At 40.6% G+C, this 22,071-nt stretch overlaps 1 protein-coding gene across 2 annotated transcripts in view; it reads left to right on the forward strand.

The window, feature by feature from the left end:
• FER1L6 (fer-1 like family member 6) overlaps nt 1-22,071 on the forward strand; it is a 105,581-nt gene that overhangs the window by 60,476 nt on the left and 23,034 nt on the right. The window contains exons 26-33 of one of the 2 annotated variants that reach the window (XM_087962165.1): nt 1,734-1,966; nt 6,641-6,763; nt 7,477-7,516; nt 13,182-13,300; nt 15,947-16,078; nt 16,945-17,070; nt 18,830-18,957; nt 21,645-21,815. In XM_087962165.1, the coding sequence (XP_087818291.1) occupies nt 1,734-1,966; nt 6,641-6,763; nt 7,477-7,516; nt 13,182-13,300; nt 15,947-16,078; nt 16,945-17,070; nt 18,830-18,957; nt 21,645-21,815 (1,072 nt within the window). The remainder of the gene's footprint in view (nt 1-1,733; nt 1,967-6,640; nt 6,764-7,476; nt 7,517-13,181; nt 13,301-15,946; nt 16,079-16,944; nt 17,071-18,829; nt 18,958-21,644; nt 21,816-22,071) is intronic. The other variant, XM_087962166.1, reaches the window with a different exon arrangement.

The following is a 22,071-nucleotide window of genomic DNA, read 5'->3' on the forward strand; positions in this document are numbered from 1 at the left end:
AGCTGCTGTTGCTATTAAGTGGAGCTGGTTGTTTTTGTAACATCTATTTTAGTAGGATTTATTGGTTAATATCTCATTGTTAAATTTTAATGTTTTATGTTGTTGAGCTGAGCAGCATGGAGGTGTAGTGGTGGTAGTGGCATACAGGTTTGATAAGGGTAATCCTGTAGGTCCTTTCTCTGTAGGCTTATCTTTGTCATCCTCTGGCATCTACCATCTCCCTCAACCTTCTTCTACAACTCTCCTCATTCACCCACTTCTGCCCTTCCTTCAGAGCAACCTTATGCTCAACAGGCATTGAGTCTGCCATCTTGTGTGTAAGCTTACTTACAAGAAGGCTGGTGTTTTACCTTCATCTCATCCATATCTTCCATTACAATTGCAGAAGTGGCTGGCCATTGACTGCTTCCTAGGGCTGAAAGGTGTGACTGGCCCAAGGTCACCCTGGCTGGCTTCTTGTCTAAAGCCAGGCTAGAACTCCCAGTCTCCCAGTTCCTAGCCCAATGCCTTAAAACCATTATCTAAACTGGTCTTCTTTGTATTGAAGCTTTATCCCTTAATTTCACGGTGTTCCTTGACTTTCATCCCTAGAACTTGCAGCTGTGTGCATTTTCATTTATGCAAAAGTGGCAAATATCTGTAGCTGGGGTGTAGGATGAAAGAAGATGGAGGTTTGTTCTCCAACCTTGTGGGTTGCTTTTTGAACATTTCATTGCAAGTCTAGGTAACACCTTCAGTTTTTGGATTACAGTGAGACAGACTGCATATCTTCTCCTCATTGGATAATTAGCTAGGGAAGCTGGATTGGAAGAAGTTGGATTTGTGTTTTTTTTAAATTGGAAGAAGAAATATCAAGAACCTGTACTGTGCCAGAGACGCTACTCTGATAACTGAAAACAAGGGTAGAGGTTCTTTCTCCAAGTTTGTGGGTTGGTTTCCAAACATTTTGTTACCAGGCTAGGTAACATCTTCAAGGGAATTTGGGGAATGTCAGTGTAGTGTTCTTCTGCTTATAAGGGCTTTGAGTGGTCAGTAAGTCTTGTAATGGTGAGGTCACATGGGGTGAGATCCTGATCAATAGACCAGGGTGCAATAGCACTTAGACTTATATACCATTTCACAGCCCTCTCTAAGCGGTTTTACTGAGTCAGCACATTGCCCCCAACAATTTTGGGTCCTCATTTTACCCACCTTGGAAGGATGAAAGGCTGAGTCAACCTTGAGCCTGGTGAGAATTGATCTGCCAAATTGCAGGCAGCCGACAGTCAGCAGAAATAGCCTGTAGTACTGCACTCTAACCACTGCATCACCAAGGCTCATTTATTGTTTAGAACAGAGTGGGGAACTCTGGCCCCTTTACGACTTGTGGACTTCAGCTCCCAGAATTCCTGAGCCAGCCCTGCTTTGTATTCTGGGGATTGAAGTCCACAAGTCATAAAAGGGTCATAATTCCCTATCTCTATGTGATAATGGATTCCAATTTGATTTACCTAGAAGGCCATGGTTTTCCAGGGATGGTGTTGGATTTCTACTAAATAGCTTCATAGTGCAAAAAAAAGGCAACAGGTTTTCATGTCAGAAATGGTGACTGTGGGTTGCGTTCAACACCTGGCTCAGGAATTCTGGGAGTTGAAGTCCACAAATCATAAAGGGGCCATAATTCCCCACCTCTGGCTTAAAGCATTGAACAGATGGTCTTCCTTGTTGAGTTTTATATATTGACTTCTTTCTAGCTTCACCTGTTCCAGCTGCTGCTCCAGCACAACCTCAGACAAGTCAACTTCCATCACCTCCATCAGATCATATTTATGTTGACTTGGAACATGGGGACCTTCATTTACCTGTCCCAAAACCTGAGGCGGCAGAAGTGCACATTTCCCTATCACCTCTTCTGCTACCACCAGCTCCTTCACGGAAAAGTTCATTAGCCTCTTCTTCTAGACTTTCAAAAGATGGGAAACTAAAAGTAAGTAACATCCAATTTTGAAGCTTTTTGCATTTTCCACTAGACTTTCTTATTCAATCTGCCTTTGGATTATGGATTTCCTATCTGGCTGCTTTCAGAGGGTCAGATTAGGTAACCATATCTCTTCAGCCCTTATTCTTAACACTGGTACACCACAGGGTTGTGTGTTGAGTCCCTTACTCTATACTCTTTATGTGCATGACTGCATTCTCACTGATGCCAGTAATACATACAACATACATCCACACAAAAATCACCACAATGATGTAATCCCCTATTGTAACTTCAAAAAGAGGCAACTATGATCTTATAGACAACGATCTCTCATCCCTTGATTGGCAATCTCTATTCACTGGATGCAATACTGTTGAAGACCATTATAACATATTTTTACTTGAAGTCAAAAGAGTCATCAAACTATATGTACCAACAACAACTCCCAAAACAAAACAAAAAAGCAGATTACCCATATCAATAAGGAAACTTCAATCCAAAAAGAGGTCACTCTGGCGGAAAAACAAATCTGGTCACGTTGCCAATTTCAAAACCGATACAAAAATCTATGCCACCAGATAAAGACCGAATGCACCAATTATCACATTAAACAAGAGGAAAACCTTCTAAGCACCAATTCCACCGCGCTTTTTACAATTTTGTAAACAACAAACTAAAAGACTCAAGGTCCATCCCTCCCTTGATAGGACCTGATGGTAAAGACTGCAACGACGACACCATTAAAGCCAATATCTTTAACACATTCTTCGGCTCAGTATTTGTAAACAGCAATGGATCATGCCCAATATTTCCTAGTCGTACCACAGATAACAACAATGATCTAATACATATCGATTTCACAGAAGACAATGTTGAAAAAGCACTACGCAATCTAAAACCATCTCTATCTATTGGACCGGATGGAATATGTGCCTACTTCTTAAGAAAGCTATCCTCTGCCATAGCCAAACCTCTAAGCATAATCTTTGAAAATCTTTCAGAACCAGCTCCTTGCCTAACCTATGGTCACAAGCCACAGTCATCCCCATCTTCAAAAAGGGAGACCCAAGCCTAGTTGAAAACTACAGGCCAATCTCCTTATGCTGCGTCACCTGTAAAGTCATGGAATCAATTATTAACCAATCCATCATCCTTCACTTAGAGACAAATAACCTACTCTCCAATAAACAATTTGGTTTCAGGAAAAACTATCCTGTAATCTGCAACTCTTACACTGCAAAAACATTTGGACGACACAACTCGACCAGGGCAAAACAATAGACGAATCTACATAGACTTCTGTAAAGCCTTTGATTCAGTGGTACACGACAAACTACTCCTAAAAATAAAATCCTATGGTATCTCTGGACAACTGAATAACTGGATAGAAGCATTCCTGTCAAACAGACAACAAATGGTCAAAATCGGGAGCGTCCTATCAAATCCAGTACCTGTCAATAGTGGTGTTCCCCAAGGCAGTGTTCTAGGACCAACTCTCTTCATACTCTACATAAACGACCTCTGTGATCATATTAAGAGCAATTGCGTTCTCTTCGCTGATGACGTAAAGCTGTTCAATACCACAGACAATACTGCTACCCTTCAAAAAGATCTTGACTATGTATCCGAATGGTCAAACAAATGGCAACTTCAAATCTCAACAAATAAATGCTCTGTCTTACATATTGGCAAAAAAAATCAGAAAATAAAATACAAGCTGAATAGTCAAGATCTTGTTGATGACCCAAGCTCTGTAAAGGACCTTGGAATACTCACCTCTAATGATCTAAGTGCTAGAGCACACTGCAACTACATAGCCAAAAAGGCATTAAGAGTTGTTAACCTAATCCTACGTAGCTTTTCTCTGGTAATATCACACTACTAACCAGAGCATACAAAACATTTGCTAGACCAATACTCGAATACAGTTCATCAGTCTGGAATCCACACTACGTATCTGATATTAGCACAGTTGAGAAAGTCCAGAAATATTTCACAAGAAGAGTTCTCCACTCCTCTACTCGCTGTAGAATACCTTATGCCACCAGACTTGAAATTCTAGAACTAGAAAACCTTGAATTACGCCGTCTTCGGTCTGACTTAAGCATGGTATACAAAATCATACATTGCAATGTCCTACCTGTCAATGAATACTTCAGCTTCAACCATAACAACACAAGAGCACACAATAGATACAAACTCAAAGTAAACCGCACCAAACTTGATTGCAGGAAATACGACTTCAGCAATAGAGTGGTCAATGTCTGGAATACTCTACCCGACTCTGTAGTTTCTTCCCCAAACCCCAAAAACTTTAACCTTAGACTGTCTACTATTGACCTCACCCCTTTCCTAAGAGGTCTGTAGGGGGCGTGCATAAGCGCACCAACGTGCCTACCGTCCCTGTCCTATTGTTTCTCCTATTCTTTTATTTTTCTTATATGTAACCATTTCATGTATTCACAACTATGTATACATTTATACTTATTATCTTGTAAACAATTGACAAATCAAATAAATAAATAAAAATAAATAATACTATTATTAAATTTGCAAATGATAAAACAGTGGTGGGATGAGTCTGCTTATCGAGACGAGGTGAACCAGTTGCTTTTGTGGTGTGGAGACAATAACTTGGTCCTCAACACCAATAAGACCAAGGAGCTTATAGTGAATTATAGAAGGAAGAGATCAGACATCCAGCGCTTGTTTATTAAAGGAGACTGAATGGAGCAAGTGCCCAGTTTTAAGTTTCTGGGTATTATCATAAAAGAAAACCTGACCTGGAGCGCTCACATTGCAGAACTTGTCAAAAGGGCCCAGCAGAGATTATACTGCCTGAGATTTCTCAGGAAACAACAACTGAATGAAAAACTGCTGGTGACCTTCTACTGCTGAACCATAGAGAGTATCTTAACATACTGCACCTCTGTATGGTTTGCCAATTGCACAGTGGCAGATAGGAAAGCACTCCAGAGGGTTAACATCATTGCCCAGAGGATCATTGGTTGCCCTCTCCCCTCTTTGGAAGAGCTTTATAACTCCCGCTGCCTTAAGAAAGTTCAAAACATTCTCAAAGATCCATCTCATCCTGGGCACCCTTTTTTAAAAAAAACTATTACCATCTGGCAGACAGTACAGGATAATAACGACAAGGACAAATAGGCTGCAAAACAGCTTCTATCCCAGATCAGTAACTATATTGAATTCCATTGTATAGTGCAATATTAATGCAATATCAGGGGTTTTCAATTCAATTGTATAGAATGCGAAGGATGTGTGTTTATTTTTATTGTTATAATGTACACTGAAGATGGCATTTAATTTCGTCGTACAAGATGCAATGAGAAGAAAGTAAACTGAACTAAACTAAACTCCTCTATGTTATAAAACAAGGTGCAAAAAATATACCAAGCTCAAAGACACATACAGGTAGTACTTGACTTAAGCAAAACAGTTATTAAGTGAATTTTGCCCTATCTGATGACCTGTCTTGCCATAGCTGTTAAGTGAAGCACTGTAGTTGTTAAGTTAATCACACGGTTGTTAATTGTTTGATGAGAACATGACAGAAGTAAATATATATAGACAATCCATGTAATTATAAGTAGTCCTTGACCACAACTGAGCCCAAAATTTTTGTTGTTAAGGGAAACATTTGTTAAGTGAGTTTTGCCCCATTTCATGTCCTTTTTTACCTCAGCTGTTAAGTGAATCACCACAGTTGATACGTTAGTAACCCAGTTGTTATGTAAATCTGGCTTCCCCATTGACTTTGCTCATCAAAAGGTCGCAAAAGGTGATCCCATGACTTTGGGACACAGCAACAGTCATAAATATGAACCAGTTGCCAAGCATCCAAATTTTGATCACGTGATCATGAGGATGCTGCGAAGGTCGTAACTGTGAAAAACGGTCATAATTCACTTTTTTCAGTGCCGCTGTAACTTTGAATGGTCACTAAATCAACTGTTGTAAGTCAAGGACTACCTGAATACAAGACTTCTACGGGGGTAAGGCAGTGGCCTCATAACTGGATGTCCAATTGGCGTTGCTTCGTGCTGATCTTCTATGGAACCAGAGAAGACACATTGTGGGCAATCTTTCACAATATGTGTAATAGTTTGCATATCAGTACCACAATCACCACAAGGGAAATCTTTCCATCCCCACTGATATAGGACAGAGTCACTTCTTCACACCGTATCGCATCCATAGCTTTCCTTAAGCTACACATGCTCTCCGGGTGGTGCTAAACAGGTGACAATTACCAGATGCAGCCATACTGCCCTTTTGAGCCTTGTGGCCATGACAAACAGAAATGCATAAAGTCAAATAGAGTGTAACTATATGACTATGGCATTATAATGTCACATTGTTATACCCTAAAGGCTGTGGATAATGAACGTATTCCTTATAGTTTGTTCCTTTTAGGAGCATAAACTAGGATGAGTAACCATGCTGAAAATTGTTATATAATTTAATGCTATAGCTCAGATAGGCCTGATTTGAAAAAACAAAAAGAGCACAAAAGATACATATCCATACATCCATACCTATACATACACATAATCTTTATTATTTTTATAAATAACTCAAAATATTGAACACAGCTAATATTCATGCTCCTATTTTCCTCACAAAAACAGCCCCATTTTTTACCTGTAACATTTTTTTAAGGACCGCAAAAAATCGATTTATCGCTCTACCAAGAGGAAAAAAAGAACTGTCGCTGATGAATCTGCTGAAAATGTCATTGATTGGTGGTCAAAGTACTATGCTTCAATACAAATAGTACAAAAGGTAGGCAAATTCATAATATACAATTTAATCTATTTCTCTATGTGATATAATTATTTTTAGAATTAAAGCTTTTTTCCTGAGTAGGAATAGTTCCTTTTTCAGACATTTCAAACACATACTCACAGAGGTTCCGACAAAGAAAAGTATTCCTAATTAAATCCCGAACTCATTGGTTGCCTCACACTGCAATAAACAAGGACATACATTCAATTTTGCAGCTACTAAGATTGTTGGTGAAGCAAGCACAAAAACAGCCAGGGAGGTGATTAAAGCCTGGGAAATGGGGCACTAGTCAGTCAACAGGAGTTCTGATTTACCACCAGCTTACCAAGTACTTAGAAGGCAAGGGCTGGGCAACACAAGCCAAACACAGCCAACAACTTAATAGACAGCCATCAGAACCCCAATCAACATCTTAAAAGCCACATGCAACATGCACCATATAAATACCACACACAGAACAGTTCACATTCTGTTAGAAAGAAGTTCCCTGAAGATGGGTTCCACTATGAGTCCAAAAGCTCAGAAGACAAAACATCTGGTCCCTGTGACCGACCCAGATTGTATCCTGCAACATTATCCTGGGACACATATGTTAGCCTTCATTCCTAAGTAAATAATTAAACAACAGAAAGTAAATAAAGCTGGATTGCAGTTAAGTAGCTTATTCTGGTACTTTCATAATTATCTAACCTTTCATTTTATTTCAAAAGGCAAAAGTCCTCGATTTGAGTGATGGAAAACCAGGAACATGTAAGTAAATATTTACCTTTTTATTAACAATATTTTTCATAGTAAATGGTAACAGTTCATTCTGTCATGAAGGGGGGGGGGGGGGGGGGGGGGGGGGGGGGGGGGGGGGGGGGGGGGGGGAGCAAAGATAGTTCATACCATGCTCAACCAATGATGATTTGGTTCTAAGTGAAAACCCTAAATCCAAAATCTCAGTTTGAGGGGGGGGGGGGGGGGGGGGGGGTGAGGGGGGGGGGGGGTGTGTGGGTGTTGGGGGTGTTTTTTTTGGGGGGGGGGGGGGGGGGGTGGTTTGAGATGGTTTAGGGGGGGGGGGGGGGTGGGGTTTTAAGGTTGTTTTTTTTTTTTTGGTTTTGGGGGGTTGAGGAAAGGGAGGAGTGTGGAGGGGGGGTTTTGGAAAAAGGAGGGTATGGGGGAGTTTTTTTTTAATGTTTAAAAAGGGTTGGAGGAAGAGTAATTTTTTTGGGGTGTTTTGGGGGGGGGGGGGGGGGGGGGGAAGTAGGGGGGGTGGGGGTGGGTTAAGGGTGGGGGTTGAAAAATTAGAATATTGTGAAAAGGTTCAATATTCTAGGCTCAAAGTGTCCCACTCTAATCAGCTAATTAAGCCACTAACACCTGCAAAGGGTTCCTGAGCCTTTAAATGGTCTCTCAGTCTGGTTCAGTAGGAAGCACAATCATGGGAAAGACTACTGACCTGACAGTTGTGCAGAAAACCATCATTGACACCCTCCATAAGGAGGGAAAGCCTCAAAAGGTAATTGCAAAAGAAGTTGGATGTTCCCAAAGTGCTGTATCAAAGCACATTAATAGAAAGTTATGTGGAAGGGAAAAGTGTGGGGAAAAAGGTGCACAAGCAGCAGGGATGACCGCAGCTTGGAGAGGATTGTCAGGAAAAGGCCATTCAAAAGTGTTGGGGACTTTCACAAGGAGTGGACTGAGGCTGGAGTCACTGCATCAAGAGCCACCACACACAGACGGATCCTGGACATGGGCTTCAAATGTCGTATTCCTCTTGTCAAGCCACTCCTGAACAACAAACAACATCAGAAGCGTCTTACCTGAGCTAAAGAAAAACAGACCTGGTCTGTTGCTCAGTAGTCCAAAGTCCTCTTTTCTGATGAGAGCAACTTTTGCATCTCATTTGGAAACCAAGGACCCAGAGTCTGGAGGAAGAATGGAGAGGCACACATTGCAAGATGCTTGAAGTCCAGTGTGAAGTTTCCACAGTCTGTGTTGATTTGGGGAGCCATGTCATCTGCTGGTGTTGGTCCACTGTGCTTCATTAAGTCCAGGGTCAACTGCAGCTGTCTACCAGGAGATTTTGGAGCATTTCATGCTTCCTTCTGCAGACGAGCTTTATGGGGATGCTGACTTCATTTTCCAGCAGGACTTGGCACCTGCCCACACTGCCAAAAGCACTAAAACCTGGTTCAATGACCATGGGATTACTGTGCTTGATTGACCAGCAAACTCTCCTGACCTGAACCCCATAGAGAATCTATAGGGCATTGCCAAGAGAAAGATGAGAGACTTGAGACCGAACAATGCAGAAGAGCTGAAGGCCGCTATTGAAGCATCCTGGTCTTCCATAACACCTCAGCAGTGCCACAGGCTGATAGCTTCTATGCCACACCGCATTGAAGCAGTAATTGCTGCAAAAGGGGCCCAAACTGAGTACTGAGTACATATGCATGCTTATACTTTTCAGAGGTCCGATATTGTTCTATGTACAATCCTTGTTTTATTGATTGCATGTAATATTCTAATTTTCTGAGATTGTGGATTTGGGGTTTTCATGAGCTGTAAGCCATAATCATCACAATTATGACAGATCACGGCTTGAACTATCTTGCTTTGCATGTAATGAGTCTATCTCATATATTAGTTTCACCTTTTAAGTTGCATTACTGAAATAAATGAACTTTTGCACAATATTCTAATTTTTGAGTTTCACCTGTATTTTTGCATTCACATGATATGTGAGTCTATTTGGCCATTCCTCTCATAGAACTTTCTAATTGAGATTATATAGGAAGGGTGACGTTTAATTTTCCATCCCTTCTGGTTGTGCTTCTGATATACACCTCTAGTTACTACAGGCAAGGAAAAGATGGAGAAATGCTGGGCATTCATCGTCTGCTTTGGCTCTAAACTTGAGAGTTTAGTCTGAATTTTTAGTGTAAATGAGTAGAGAGATGGACTGCAGGAAAGGAGCAGGTTAATTCAAGCTTAGCATCTTAGAGAAGTTTTGTTCAGAAGGTGGTGGCTCATAATCTCATCTTTTGTATACTTATTATTAGCTGGGAAACTGGTGAAGATGAGTGGAATTTTAATCATTAAACCACTGACACAGCAGAACTTCTGGGAGATTTAATTATGCAAGTTATTTGCATTTGTCCCTGAGTGAAGTGTTTTAATCAGTTAGCCAAATTATACAGAGTTGTTCTTTCTAATTTTGTATTCATGTTCAGTACAATTTTGCCCTCATTTGAAATGCAGTTCTGCTGTTTAGCAGCCTATGTGTAGTAGCATGTGAGAAAGATCTTGGAGAGGAGACAAAGAGATACTGCCTAGGGAATGGTCGGATAGAGGGCATAGCCCACAGCTGTATAATGGATGTAGAAAGATTCAGAAGAGGCCCTTCCCTAGCTTCTCAAGCTGTAAAGGAGACAGCCGGAGAATTGTACCTTCAGATCTGGAAGATTCTGTTAAGGTAGCCATACAATAAAGTACAATTAGCGGGACTTCCGGTTTGTCGGCCCGCGAGCGGCAGGGATTTGCGAAGCTGCGCGATCCCTGCTGCGCTAGCCGCTTTTGGTGCTCGATCCGGACGGGTCCGGAGCTAGGCTGCCCTGCAGGGGCAGCTGAAGATAGGGGGATCCGGAGAGGAGTTTGGGGGTGTTGCAGACCCCCTCCCGGCCGGCAGAACCCCCTTTTCCCAAGACGGTGCAGCGGCGGTCCGCAATGGCCGCCACAAAGAAGCTGGCAGCCGGGTAAGAATGCGCAGGAGGAAGTGGAGAAAGTTTTTGAAAAGAGAAAGTTTTTCTTGGTTCCCAGGACTCTAAGACACATTTAACAAAATTCCTGAAAATTATGACTTTCTGAATGATACCTTCTAAAAAAGAGAAAAAGCGGCAGTTTGGTGGTGCTGAAAGGAAAGTTTACTCTCCTTCCTACGGAATTAATAAACTGATATTAAGAAACCTATTTTTTTAGGTAAAAACTGGATTTAAGTGATGAGTGGGAAGGGAGAGGACTAAAAAAATAATATTCGTATGCTAAGACTTTGTTGGAGGAGATGCCTTAAGGATTTGAAGACTGAAATATATTGCAATAAGACTTTAAGAAACAGATTTGGACTTTCTTTTTTCTGATTGATACTACCCCAGGAGGAGAAAGTGAGAACTCTGCCTTGGTTTGGACTGATTGATAACTTTGGGATTGTTTTATTTTTTTGGAATATTCTGGTTGTTGTAAGAAGAAAGAAGGGGAAAAGAAAAGAAAAGATTTATAATGGCTTTTTCTGTTGAGGAACTGAGAAAAGAATATGAGCAAGCAAAAAAAATGGTAAAGATGGTGTGAAAGAAGCCTTCCTTTTTTTTAGAAATGGCGCTTATTAACTATCAACAAACATTACAACAGATGAAGACAGCAGAAGAAGAAGAAGGAGAGGAAGCCATTTTTAATGAATCTCAGAATTCGACCAAGAAAGAAGGAAGAGGAAAGGAAGAGAAATAAAGGACTTAAGATTTAAAAAAACACTTGAGAAAGGGAAAAATAAGGTGCAAAATCAATATAATGATAGAAAACAAAAGGGAAAAGGAACACGACAGAGAAGGGAAGCCAGTAAGGCAGAGGCTAGAAGAAGGGGGGGGTAGAAAGGTTTGTTGGGAGAAGAAAGGAAGGGAAAAGGTGGAGAAAAGCTACAAAGTTTTGAAACTAGATGGGAAAAAAGGAATCTTTTTTAGGGATAAAGGGTAAAGTATAATTTTTTCAAAAAAGATTTTGCAAGGTACATAAGATGATATTGTAGCATTGTATTAGAAATAGAAAACTTAAATGGTTTAAGAGTTGATAAGAGATTAAAATGTTGAAATGTTTAATAATGATTGGTTTTAAAATTTAATAATATGAGGGTAGGCTTAGAATATTGAGTTTTAATTAAAGAGTTTAATAAGATTATGGTATTGATGTTATTATAAAATTTTTATTATAGTATTTGTTTTTTGGACAAGGCAATGGGAATGTTATAAGATGCAATATTTAGATCTATTGTTTAACTATGTATTTAATTATTTTGGATGTACTATTTAGATAGAATCGGATTGGGTATTGGGTGTTATTTTAAATGTTAATTTGATTAATTTAGGGGGAGATAGAAAGGCATCATACTCTGATTAGTGATTTCAGGAGAAACTCTTTTTTTTTTTTTTATAAGGAACGAGATAAAGGGACAATAAAGAATGGACAAAAGATACAAATATAATGACTCAAATTAAGATGATTAATTAAGATAGAATTAAGAAGAGTGAAATGTGTGGAGAAGTTAATATAGAAGATTCAGAATGGTAAATAAAATAAATAATGACATGTAAGATGAGCATGAATATAACCGAAGTCCATGAAGAGAGAGATACCTGGGGCTAAGTTACTTTCCAAAAGATTTTTTTTATGTTTTGTGTGTTGTGTGTATATGTTTTTTTGGGGGGGAGAATTAATAAAACCTTGCAGAAATATAGAATGAGAATAATGGTAACTAAGTCAGAAAGAAATAGATGAAATAATAATAATGAAATTGAATAAGAGTAAAGAGAAGTAAAGAGAAATTGGATAAGAGGTTTTTGTATGTTTATATGGAAATGGTTTAAAACAGAATTATAGTGTATAAAATAAGGTTTTATCTGACTTGTTAAATTTATAATGGAAAAAGGTTTAAGCATGTAATGGTTAATGATGATTTGTGTGTTTTTTAAAAATCAATAAAACTTGTTTTAAAAAAATAAAAAAAATAAAGTACAATTAGCTTATCTGGTCACATTTCCTGTTTGGTCTAGCCGGAAATACTGACACCATGTACCATTGTTCCCCCTGTTGTCTTGATGAAGACAGAACGGGCCTTCATAGAAAATATGGCCCAATGCATCAAACGTTGGCTTGGAATATCTGAATGCTGGTGTGAAGGAATTTGAAGTGTTTTGCCGGACTTAAAATCGAGGGGTTATTTATGAAGAGCTATTTCAATCAAAAAGAAGTGTGAAAAACGAAGGAGTGTGGTGTGAAGAGTGTGAAGGCTATGCCTGTGGAAAGATGGACATGTACAGCATGGGTGGGCCTGAACAGAAGCAAAACTGAAGCAGTTTTTTTGGTATTAGTAGCAGAGCTTTATAGCAAGGATCTCCAAACGTGGCAACTTTAAGACGTGTGGGTTTCAGTTCCCAGAATTCCTCAGCCAGGATGCTTACAGTTACTTATCTGGTTGGGTTGCCAGCTTCAATTGTACTTTAGGTACAATTCAGTGATGGTAGCCTTTCATTCTTGGTGCAGAAATCTTGAAACTTTTAGTTGCCATCTAACTGGACTTTGGTCTGGATTTGTACAGCCCATACCTAGCACTTCTATTTTTGTCAGAGCCATTACAATTATAATAACTGTATTTTCATTTTTATAGCAAAAGGTACGACAAACTCTGTAAGCGTTAGCGCTGAAGAGGAGCCAGATAAAAAGAAGAAAGAGAAATTGCTGAAAGCCAAAGTGAAAGAGGCGTCTCCCATGCTAGCCACTATGGAGGTAAAGTTAATTATGATTCTTCAGGTCTGAGAATATTTCATATTGCTTTCATTTGGAAAACTGAAATCCCAGTTTGGAAGACTAGTACAAGTGTTTGAGGAATGCAGGACAGTTCGTATTCAGTGTGAAATGAAACCAGCTATAATTCTGTACTCCTGTAGGAGAAGGAGTCGTAGCATCTGGGGGAGGAATTAAAAGAGAGATCACCTAGAATCCCTATGTAGTCACAAGCAGATTAAGCCCAACCTCCCTTGAATTTCCTTCACCCTTATCTAGCTCCAAGTTAGTTGAGAACATTCCTGTGCATAGATGTTTTAGCAATAAATGAGTTTAATTGGACTTTCACATGTGGACCTGATCTTCCATGCCTGACAACTCCTCTGAATAAAATAAGGCACATAAGAGGAGATCTTCTGGATCAAAAAAAGATCTCAATTATGAAAACAAGAGTATACATCTTATCAGTGGTGGGATTAAAATATTTTTACCACCGGTTCGGTGGGTGTGGCTTGGTGGGCATGCTTGGCGCACGTGCACACACTTGGCATATGTGCGTGCACCAAATGTGCACTTTGCGCAGGCACAGAGGCGTTTGCACAGGTGCAGAGGCGTTCTAACTCACCTCCTGCAAGCCTGCACGATCCTGGTTGCTTCAGCAGCTGCCGCGCGGCACTATTCTGTGCCGCACAAAGCAGCTGCGGTTCAAATCCAGAGGATAAAAGTGAGTATGGGAGTATGGGAGCCCGGGTGGGTGGGTGGGCCCAACAACAGAGCGGTGGAGAGAACCAGTTTGGTCTCCACTGCTCATCACTGCTACCGGCTTGGCAGAACCGGGCCAAACTGGTAGAATACCACCACTGCATCTTATTTTGTGTCAGTGATTGTTTCAAATTTCTGGACATAGAAACTTGTTTAATACAACTGACAGGAAACATCATGCAATTTGCTTAATATAGGGCTGTGCTAAACTGAAAGGTGTTGATTTGTTTTATTTGATAAGTTTATGATTTATAGGTAATCCTCGACTTTCAACAGTTCGTTTCGTGACCGTATTAAGTTACAACAGCACTGAAGAAAGTGACTTATTTCACACATTTTTCGCACTTATGACTGTTGCAGCATCTCCCTGATCATGTGATCAAAATTCAAGTGCTTGGCAACTGACTCACATTTATGACGGTTGTAGTGTTTGGGGTCATGTGATTACCTTTTGTGACCATCTGACAAGCAAAGTCAATAGGGAAGCCAGATTCATTTAACAACTGTGTTACTAATCTAACAACTGCAGTGATTCACTTAACAACTGTGGCAAGAAAGGCTGTAAAAAGGGCCAAAACTCATTTAACAAATGTCTCACTTAGCAACAGAAATTTTGGGCTCAATTGTAGTCATAAGTCGAGGATTACCTATATAGCATAGTTTAGACCAGTGGTTCCCAAAGTGGGTGGTACCACCCCATGGAGGGCGGTGGGATGCCTTAGGAGGTGCTAAGAGACAAGGGGGCCGGCAGGGGGGTGCTAAGAGGCAAGGGAGGGTGCTGGGGGTGGGCCCCTCGCAGGGTACAATTCAGGGGTGAGAAAAAATCCTGCCACCGCCGCGTTCGAGGCGAGGCCTCGCAGGATCACCCCATTGACTTGCACGCTCCGGTGCAAGGGGCTCAATGGGGTAAGCCTGCAGGGCCTCTCCCCGAACACGTTGGGAATGGAGAGCAAACCAGAGTGGCTTTGCTCTCCTTTTCAAACATCCCGCCCCAGCCGCATTTGGGGTGAGGCCCTGCAGGTTCACCCCCTTGAGCCCCTTGCACCGGAGGTACCTGCACAAGCAAGTCTGAACGGAGCGGTGCACGAAGTCAATGGGGTGAGCCTAAGAGAGGGAAAGAGAGAGGAAAGAGAGAGAGAGAAAAAAAGAGAGAAGGAAGAAGAGAGAAGGAAAAGGGACAGAAAGAAAATGGGGCAGACAAAGAAAGGTGGGGAATGGAAGGAAGGGACAGAAAGAAAAAGAAATAAAGAGGGGGGGGAGGGAGGAGAAATATAATGAGATATCTATTCTACTCCAATGACCTGCTCCAGCAAGGTTAGAAATGTGTGTGTGTGTGTGTGTGTGTGTGTGTATGTGTGTGTGTGTGTGCATGGCTATCAAAACTCCAAAAACAGGTTGAGTATTTCTGGGGAGGCAAGTCATAAATTAGAACACTTGCTAAGCAACCGGCCATTAAGTGAGGAGTATTTGGTTTTCCACTTGTATTTGGTGACTACCAAACCATGCCCACCCAGTCACATGACCAGCAAGCCATGCCCACCCAGTCCACATGACCAGCAAACCACATCCTCAAATTAGGCCACGCCCACAGAAATTTGAATCCACCCCTAGGTGGGGGCCATTGAGGATACGTTTGTAGCACCAAGGGGACAGTGGGCTGAAAAAGTTTGGGAACCACTGGTTTAGACTCTCTAGGCAAGGCACATAGGAAATATAAAAGAGAGTAGAAAAAGCAATTTATTCCTAAAATATAGTAAGAATATAGCAAAAACATAAATGGAAATAAAGTATAATACATGAGAGTAAGACATAGTAATACAGAAACGAAAAGACTTGTCCTTTTCTTCCTGAATAGCAAATTTTGGTCCTTTTTTTTTTCCTCTTAAGGTCTACGATGGTGATTTGGAGAGTGAGTTCAACAATTTTGAAGACTGGGTAAAAACATTTGAACTCCTTCGAGGCAAAATTACTGAGGAGGATCATACTGATTTTGAAGACAGGATTGTTGGGAAATTTAAGGTATGGTTCAATCAAGATGGTCAAAATATATGTGTGATATGTCAAGGATCGGTGTTGTAGAAAAATTCATGTTATTCATTAGGCTGTGTACTGCTTCAATCTTCTGAGTGTACAAACATAGATGACTTTATCTTCATAACTTGGCAGCCCTGTTTTTCCTCAGAATCAAGTTAGCTCTGTTCCTCAATGATCTTTGCTGGCTGGGGAATTCTGGGAGTTGAAGTCCACACCTCTTGCTGGATTGCGGAGGTTGAGAAACACTGACCAACTTTTACATGTTAAGAATGTTTTACATGTTTTACATTAAGAAGTGGATAGAGGGGCATATTGATCAATCAAACTACTAAAAATGCTGCAGCAAAAACAAGGTCAAATATTTTGTAGCTTTTCACTGATTGACAAATGAAGATAATTTTCAGAACAAAAGTGGGTAAGCTATATATAAGTGATTGAATAATTTGGGGAGTGTTAAGGCTGCCAGAGATTGTTCACAAAGTAGATAAGCTTAAATAAAATATGCTGAAAGTTTTCCAATTTTTGACACAGTTTTGACAGAGTGGTCTTGATTTCCTTCCTTCCTTCCTTCCTTCCTTCCTTCCTTCCTTCCTTCCTTCCTTCCTTCCTTCCTTCCTTCCTTCCTTCCTTCCTTCCTTCCTTCCTTCCTTCCTTCTTTCTCCTATTTGGACTCTAATTTAGTTCAGCTTTACAATACATTAAGGTTTAAGACATACTATTTTATGAAATACACCATTGTTCTGAACAATGGGGGGGGGGATAATTTCCAAAATGATTGGGGGTTTTTTGACTGCATTTCCTAAGTTTATTTGACATGAGTAATTTAGCTGTGTTGTATATATTTACTGAAGGGCTGTTTCTGCATATACAAAGCTCCTGAAGACTGTTCCTCAGGTGATGGAGATTCTCTGAGAATTGTGCAAGGCTTACCCCCAAATCAATCAGTGAATGTTCTAATCAGAATATACATTGTGGCCGTAAGTATCCCTTAAACTCCTGTCAAAAACTTCGTTTAAGTTAAAAAAAGATTCCATGGTTCCAATGCAAGAAAGAGTTCCAAGATTATGTAGATATAAAGACATATAAAGAGCAAATAACTTGCACATCTACTTGTAGGAGGAATGGCAGATCTTGGGGGTGGAATTAAAAGAGGGATCAGCCTAGAATCCGTGTGTAGCCACAAGTGAACTGAGTGCAACTTCCTTTGAATTCCATTGATCTTTATCTAACTCCAAGCAGGTGCTGTTAGTTGAGTAGGTTTCAGTGCCTAGACATGATTAGGAATAAATCAATTTAATTGATCTTCATGTATGGATCTGATCTTCTGCACCTAATACATGCTGGATGAGGAATTCTGGGAGTTGAAGTCTGCCCATCTTAAAGTTGCCAAGGTTGGGAAATAGTGCTTTAGTCTGATGGAGAGATGGTTCAAGAATATCATACACACCTCTTCTGCCAGCTCTTGCTCAGAAAATATTCCACAATAGCACCTTGAAAATAATCCTCAACCCCTTGAGAACCAATAGGAAAACAGAAGCTTCTCTTATAATGGGAAAATATTTGGGAAAGGCAAATTTAATCTCATTTTTATTTTAAATTAGAGCATTTTCCTCTTACTTAATGGGGCAACACTGGAAATCTTGTATAAATGGTAGAGTTGGGAGGAGTTCAAATCTGAAGGATCCATCAGTCACTCTTTAAACTCCACAACTTTTTCTGAGTTTGCACTTCTGCACTTCACAGATGCAGCATAACCTGAAAAAAGAGATGTGGTTTAACAGGTTTGTTTATATATGTATGTATTTATTATTTATTTATTTGTTTGTCAAACATGTAAAAGATAACAAGTATAAGTATGAACATAAACAAGAATGAGGGAAGTAAATACGGATAAATGGGGAGAGTAAGACAGGGACGTTAGGCACGCTGGTGCGCTTATGCACGCCCCTTTTACGGACCTCTTGGGAATGGGGTGAGGTCCACAGTAGACAGTTTGAGGCTGAAGCTGTCAGGGGTTGAGGCTGTAACAACGGAGTCGGGTAGGGCGTTCCAGGCATTGACCACTCTGTTGCTGAAGTTGTATTTTCTGCAATTGAGTTTGGAGCGGTTTACCTTGAGTTTGTATCGGTTGTCTGCCCGTGCATTATTGTGGTTGAAGCTGAAGAAGTCGTTGATAGGCAAGATGTTATAGCAGACAATTTTGTGTACTACACTTAGATCGGACCACAGGCAGTGCAGTTCCAGATTGTCTAGGCCCAGAATTGCGAGCCTGGAGACATAGGGAATTCTATTGTGAGTGGAGGAGTGGAATATTTTTCTTGAGAAATACTTCTGAACCCGCTCAGTTGTGTTAATGTCTGATATACAGTGCAGGTTCCAGGTGGACGAGCTGTATTCGAGAATTGGTCTGGCAAAGGTTTTGTATGCCCTAGTTAACAGTATTTATGTACACAACAATACAGTAGTCTGTTTGTGTGCAGCCAAATCAATAGAGACAGTGTTTGCAGGTGAGGAAGAGTAAAAGGAAGGGCAGGCAGCTGTGTTCCTGTTTTGTTGCCCTTGTATGATTGGTGCCCTCAGAACCCACCTTGGTTCACAGAATCATAGAATCCTAGGGCTAGAAGGGACCTTGGATGTCTTCAACTTCAATCCCCTTCCCAAGGTTTGTCTTTGAAAACCAGCTTTAATGCACAGAAAAGCACTGATTAAATAATATTTTCTTCCAATTTTTTGCAGGCCTTTAATCTTAGTCCTGCTGACCCTGATGGTAAATCTGATCCTTATATTGTGCTGAGATTGGGGGAAACAGAAATTAAGGACCGAGACAAATACATTCCAAAACAACTAAACCCCATCTTTGGTCGGTGAGTTCATGAAATGTGCATAGTGTTTCACAATTAATGAGTTACTCCGACATTTTTCTTCCCTTGAGTTGCCTTTATTAAATATTGAAATGTCACGGTTTGCAAATCTTGGGTCTCAAAACTATGTATACTGTCTAATCCATAGTTATCTGGAGAGAGTCATAGTTAGCAAAATGTTGGATGTGTTACAATACAAGTCCCACCCTTTTGAGTGTATGTGTTAATTGCTGTCTACTTTGGTGATGATTTTGACACAATCGCATAACCACAAATCATTTGACTATCTCTCAAGTCTAAAGTGATATATTCTCATAACAATATCCCTTAAGTTTAAAGTCTCTCTTCTGTAATGAAAATAGTTGTACTGGAGTTTTACCTACACAACTTTCTACATTAGAAAGTACGCCATGCGTACAACACATTTGCAGAATTCATAGTTTGGTCTAGACTAGAGATTACTTTGGCCTTCTAGTAGGTTGTTAGAGCAGCAGCCCCCAACCTTTTGAATGCAAGGGACCAGTTCTGAGGAGGGCAGCTTTTCTGTGGACCAAAGGAGCATGGTTTTGCATGCTGCCTAGTTTCTCTGCATGCATGGATGAGGCTTCACTTGCTTATGCAGTCCAGTTCTTGGCAGGCTGTGGACCAGTGCTGGTCCACAGCCCAGGGACTGGGGATCCCTGAGTTAGAAAAAGAATAAATACTTGTACAACAGCAACAGCAGAACTCGTGGTTGCAGTTGAATAAATGCATTCTGAGACAAGAGATTATCCATCTCTTGTGTGGTTTTAATATGCTCCAATGATAATAGTTACCTGACTTTATTGATACACAAAAGATTTTACACGCATAGAAACACTGTAAAATAGCAATAGCATTTTAGCACATAGACTTATATACCACTTCACAGTGCCTTACAGCCCTTTCTAAGCAGTTTACAGAATCAGCATATTTTCCCCAACAATCTGGATCCTCATTTTACCTACCTTGGAAATTTACTAAAAGTTAAGAGGCATGAGATCAGGAATTTGGAGAGATGGGTTACATCAGTGGTCCCCAACCTTTTTTATGCCGCGGCCCGGTACCGGCATCAGCTGGGCGCCACGGCCCGGTACCGGCATCAGCTGGGCGCCGCCATCTTGTTTTGATGAAAAAGTGCTTCCGGTGAGCTCACCGGAAGCATTTTTTCATCAAAACAAGATGGCGGCGCCCAGCAAACCAGCGGCCCGGTAGGATTTGTTCCATGGACCGGTACCGGTCCGCGGACCGGTGGTTGGGGACCCCTGGGTTACATGATTCAATCACATTTTCAGTAATTTTTGGCAAGGAAATAAGGGTTAGAGTGTTTCCATGTTAAATCTCCTAAAGTAAATGTTGAATGCCTGCTGCCAGGCTTCATAATCTTTTTGCAACTTGATAAGTTCAATTTAGAGGGTGAGAGGTAATAATTCTCCAGGAAGGGTGTGACCCTACCTGAATCAATTCCAAACAACCTTGATTAATAAGAGCCAGGCCTCACAAGAAATGTTTACATTAACAAACACTTTGGAAAAGAGTCCAAAGAAGGAAAATGGATGTTATGAGACCATAGTCTAAGACAGCATTGTAAATATTGTCAATGTTCTTTGGTCTCTGGAGTCTTCTCCAATATGGTAGCCACCAAAGTGGGTGGGGTTGTATTTCCTTGAATTCCATAATCACACATTCTTCCCAAGATGGTTTAACTCTGGGGACAGGATCCAAGCATTTCCATAAACATAATTCCCTTTATTTGCAGAGTTCCATCCATAAGTGCAGGCTTCTGCATGGTATTAAACTATGTATAGTCAAACTAGCAGCTGGTTAAGGTGGCCTACATTTGGTACAGGGATCAGGCCAGCTCTTTGGATGGAAAATCACTGGGGGATCCCAAGACTGAAGCCTAGACTGGGAAGTTTAAAAAAAATGTCAGAAGAAGAAAACTGCATGAATCTCTCCATAAAAATAATTCAGAGATTTTATTTCTGTTTGTGCTGAAAACATATATGTTTATAATTACTTTGCCAACTGATATGACTAAGCTTGAAGATTTCCACCTGTTAATTCTCATCTCATTACTTTGCTTAATTTGTTCCTAAATTTTCTGCAGCCTCATTAAACCTTGGAAGAGAGAACACTGAAAGAGCAAATGGCATAAACCACACTGAAGAGACCTTTGTGAATTAATCCTTCTACCTCTTTCTTATATTTGCCTTGAATGCTACTGTCTTTGTCTCTTTCTGTTGCTGATTAATCATCATTTCATGGTGATACCAGCTGGGATTTTCCAAGAAAAATTGAACTAACATAAATGAAGTCCATTATAAATGGAAACTTTGAATGAACTCCAATACTTTTTTCTCCATCTTGTCTAGAGGCTGATTTCCAGGATATTCTTCCCATCCGAATGTCCATTACCCTCCACTAAACACACTTCTTTTCCTTTCTATAGGATCACTTGGAAAAACCATACCCAATATAGTTCTTCATAAGACCTAACATGGTTAGCTAATATGGTAACTTGATTAGGGCAAAATCCATTGCACTCTACATCACTAACAACCTCTCATGTTTTTAGTGAGCTTTGTTCTTAATTAAGTATGCCTAGGACTGCAGTCTAATCACAGCTGAATTTGAAATTATTCTCCCCCCACCCCCACTTTTTGCTTTAGATCATTTGAAATTCAGGCAACTTTCCCTAAAGAATCCTTGCTTTCGGTCCTGATCTATGACTATGATTTGATTGGTTCAGATGACCTCATCGGAGGAACTAAAATTGATCTAGAAAACCGTTTCTACAGCAGACACAGAGCTACGTGTGGATTACAAAGCCAATATGAAATGTAAGATCCCTCCAGAATATTCAGCCTATAAGAAACTGATGGATAAGGAAATTATGCAGGTTCTAAAACTTCTAGACCGGAGTGTCAAACTCGATTTCATTGAGGGCCACATCAGGGTTGTGTTTGACCTCAGGGGGCACAGGTGGCCGTGGTCAGGTGGCCATGGCCAGCTTGACATCACTCCTGTTGGGAGCGCTGGTGGTGGCCTGAGCTCCGTTTTCACTGGCAGGTGGTTGCAGGAGGCCGTAGCAGCCGA

Source organism: Notechis scutatus, chromosome 3 (assembly GCF_049901735.1).
Source record: "Notechis scutatus isolate UNSWTSFEM ecotype Mainland chromosome 3, rNotScu1.2, whole genome shotgun sequence".
NCBI lineage: Eukaryota > Metazoa > Chordata > Lepidosauria > Squamata > Elapidae > Notechis > Notechis scutatus.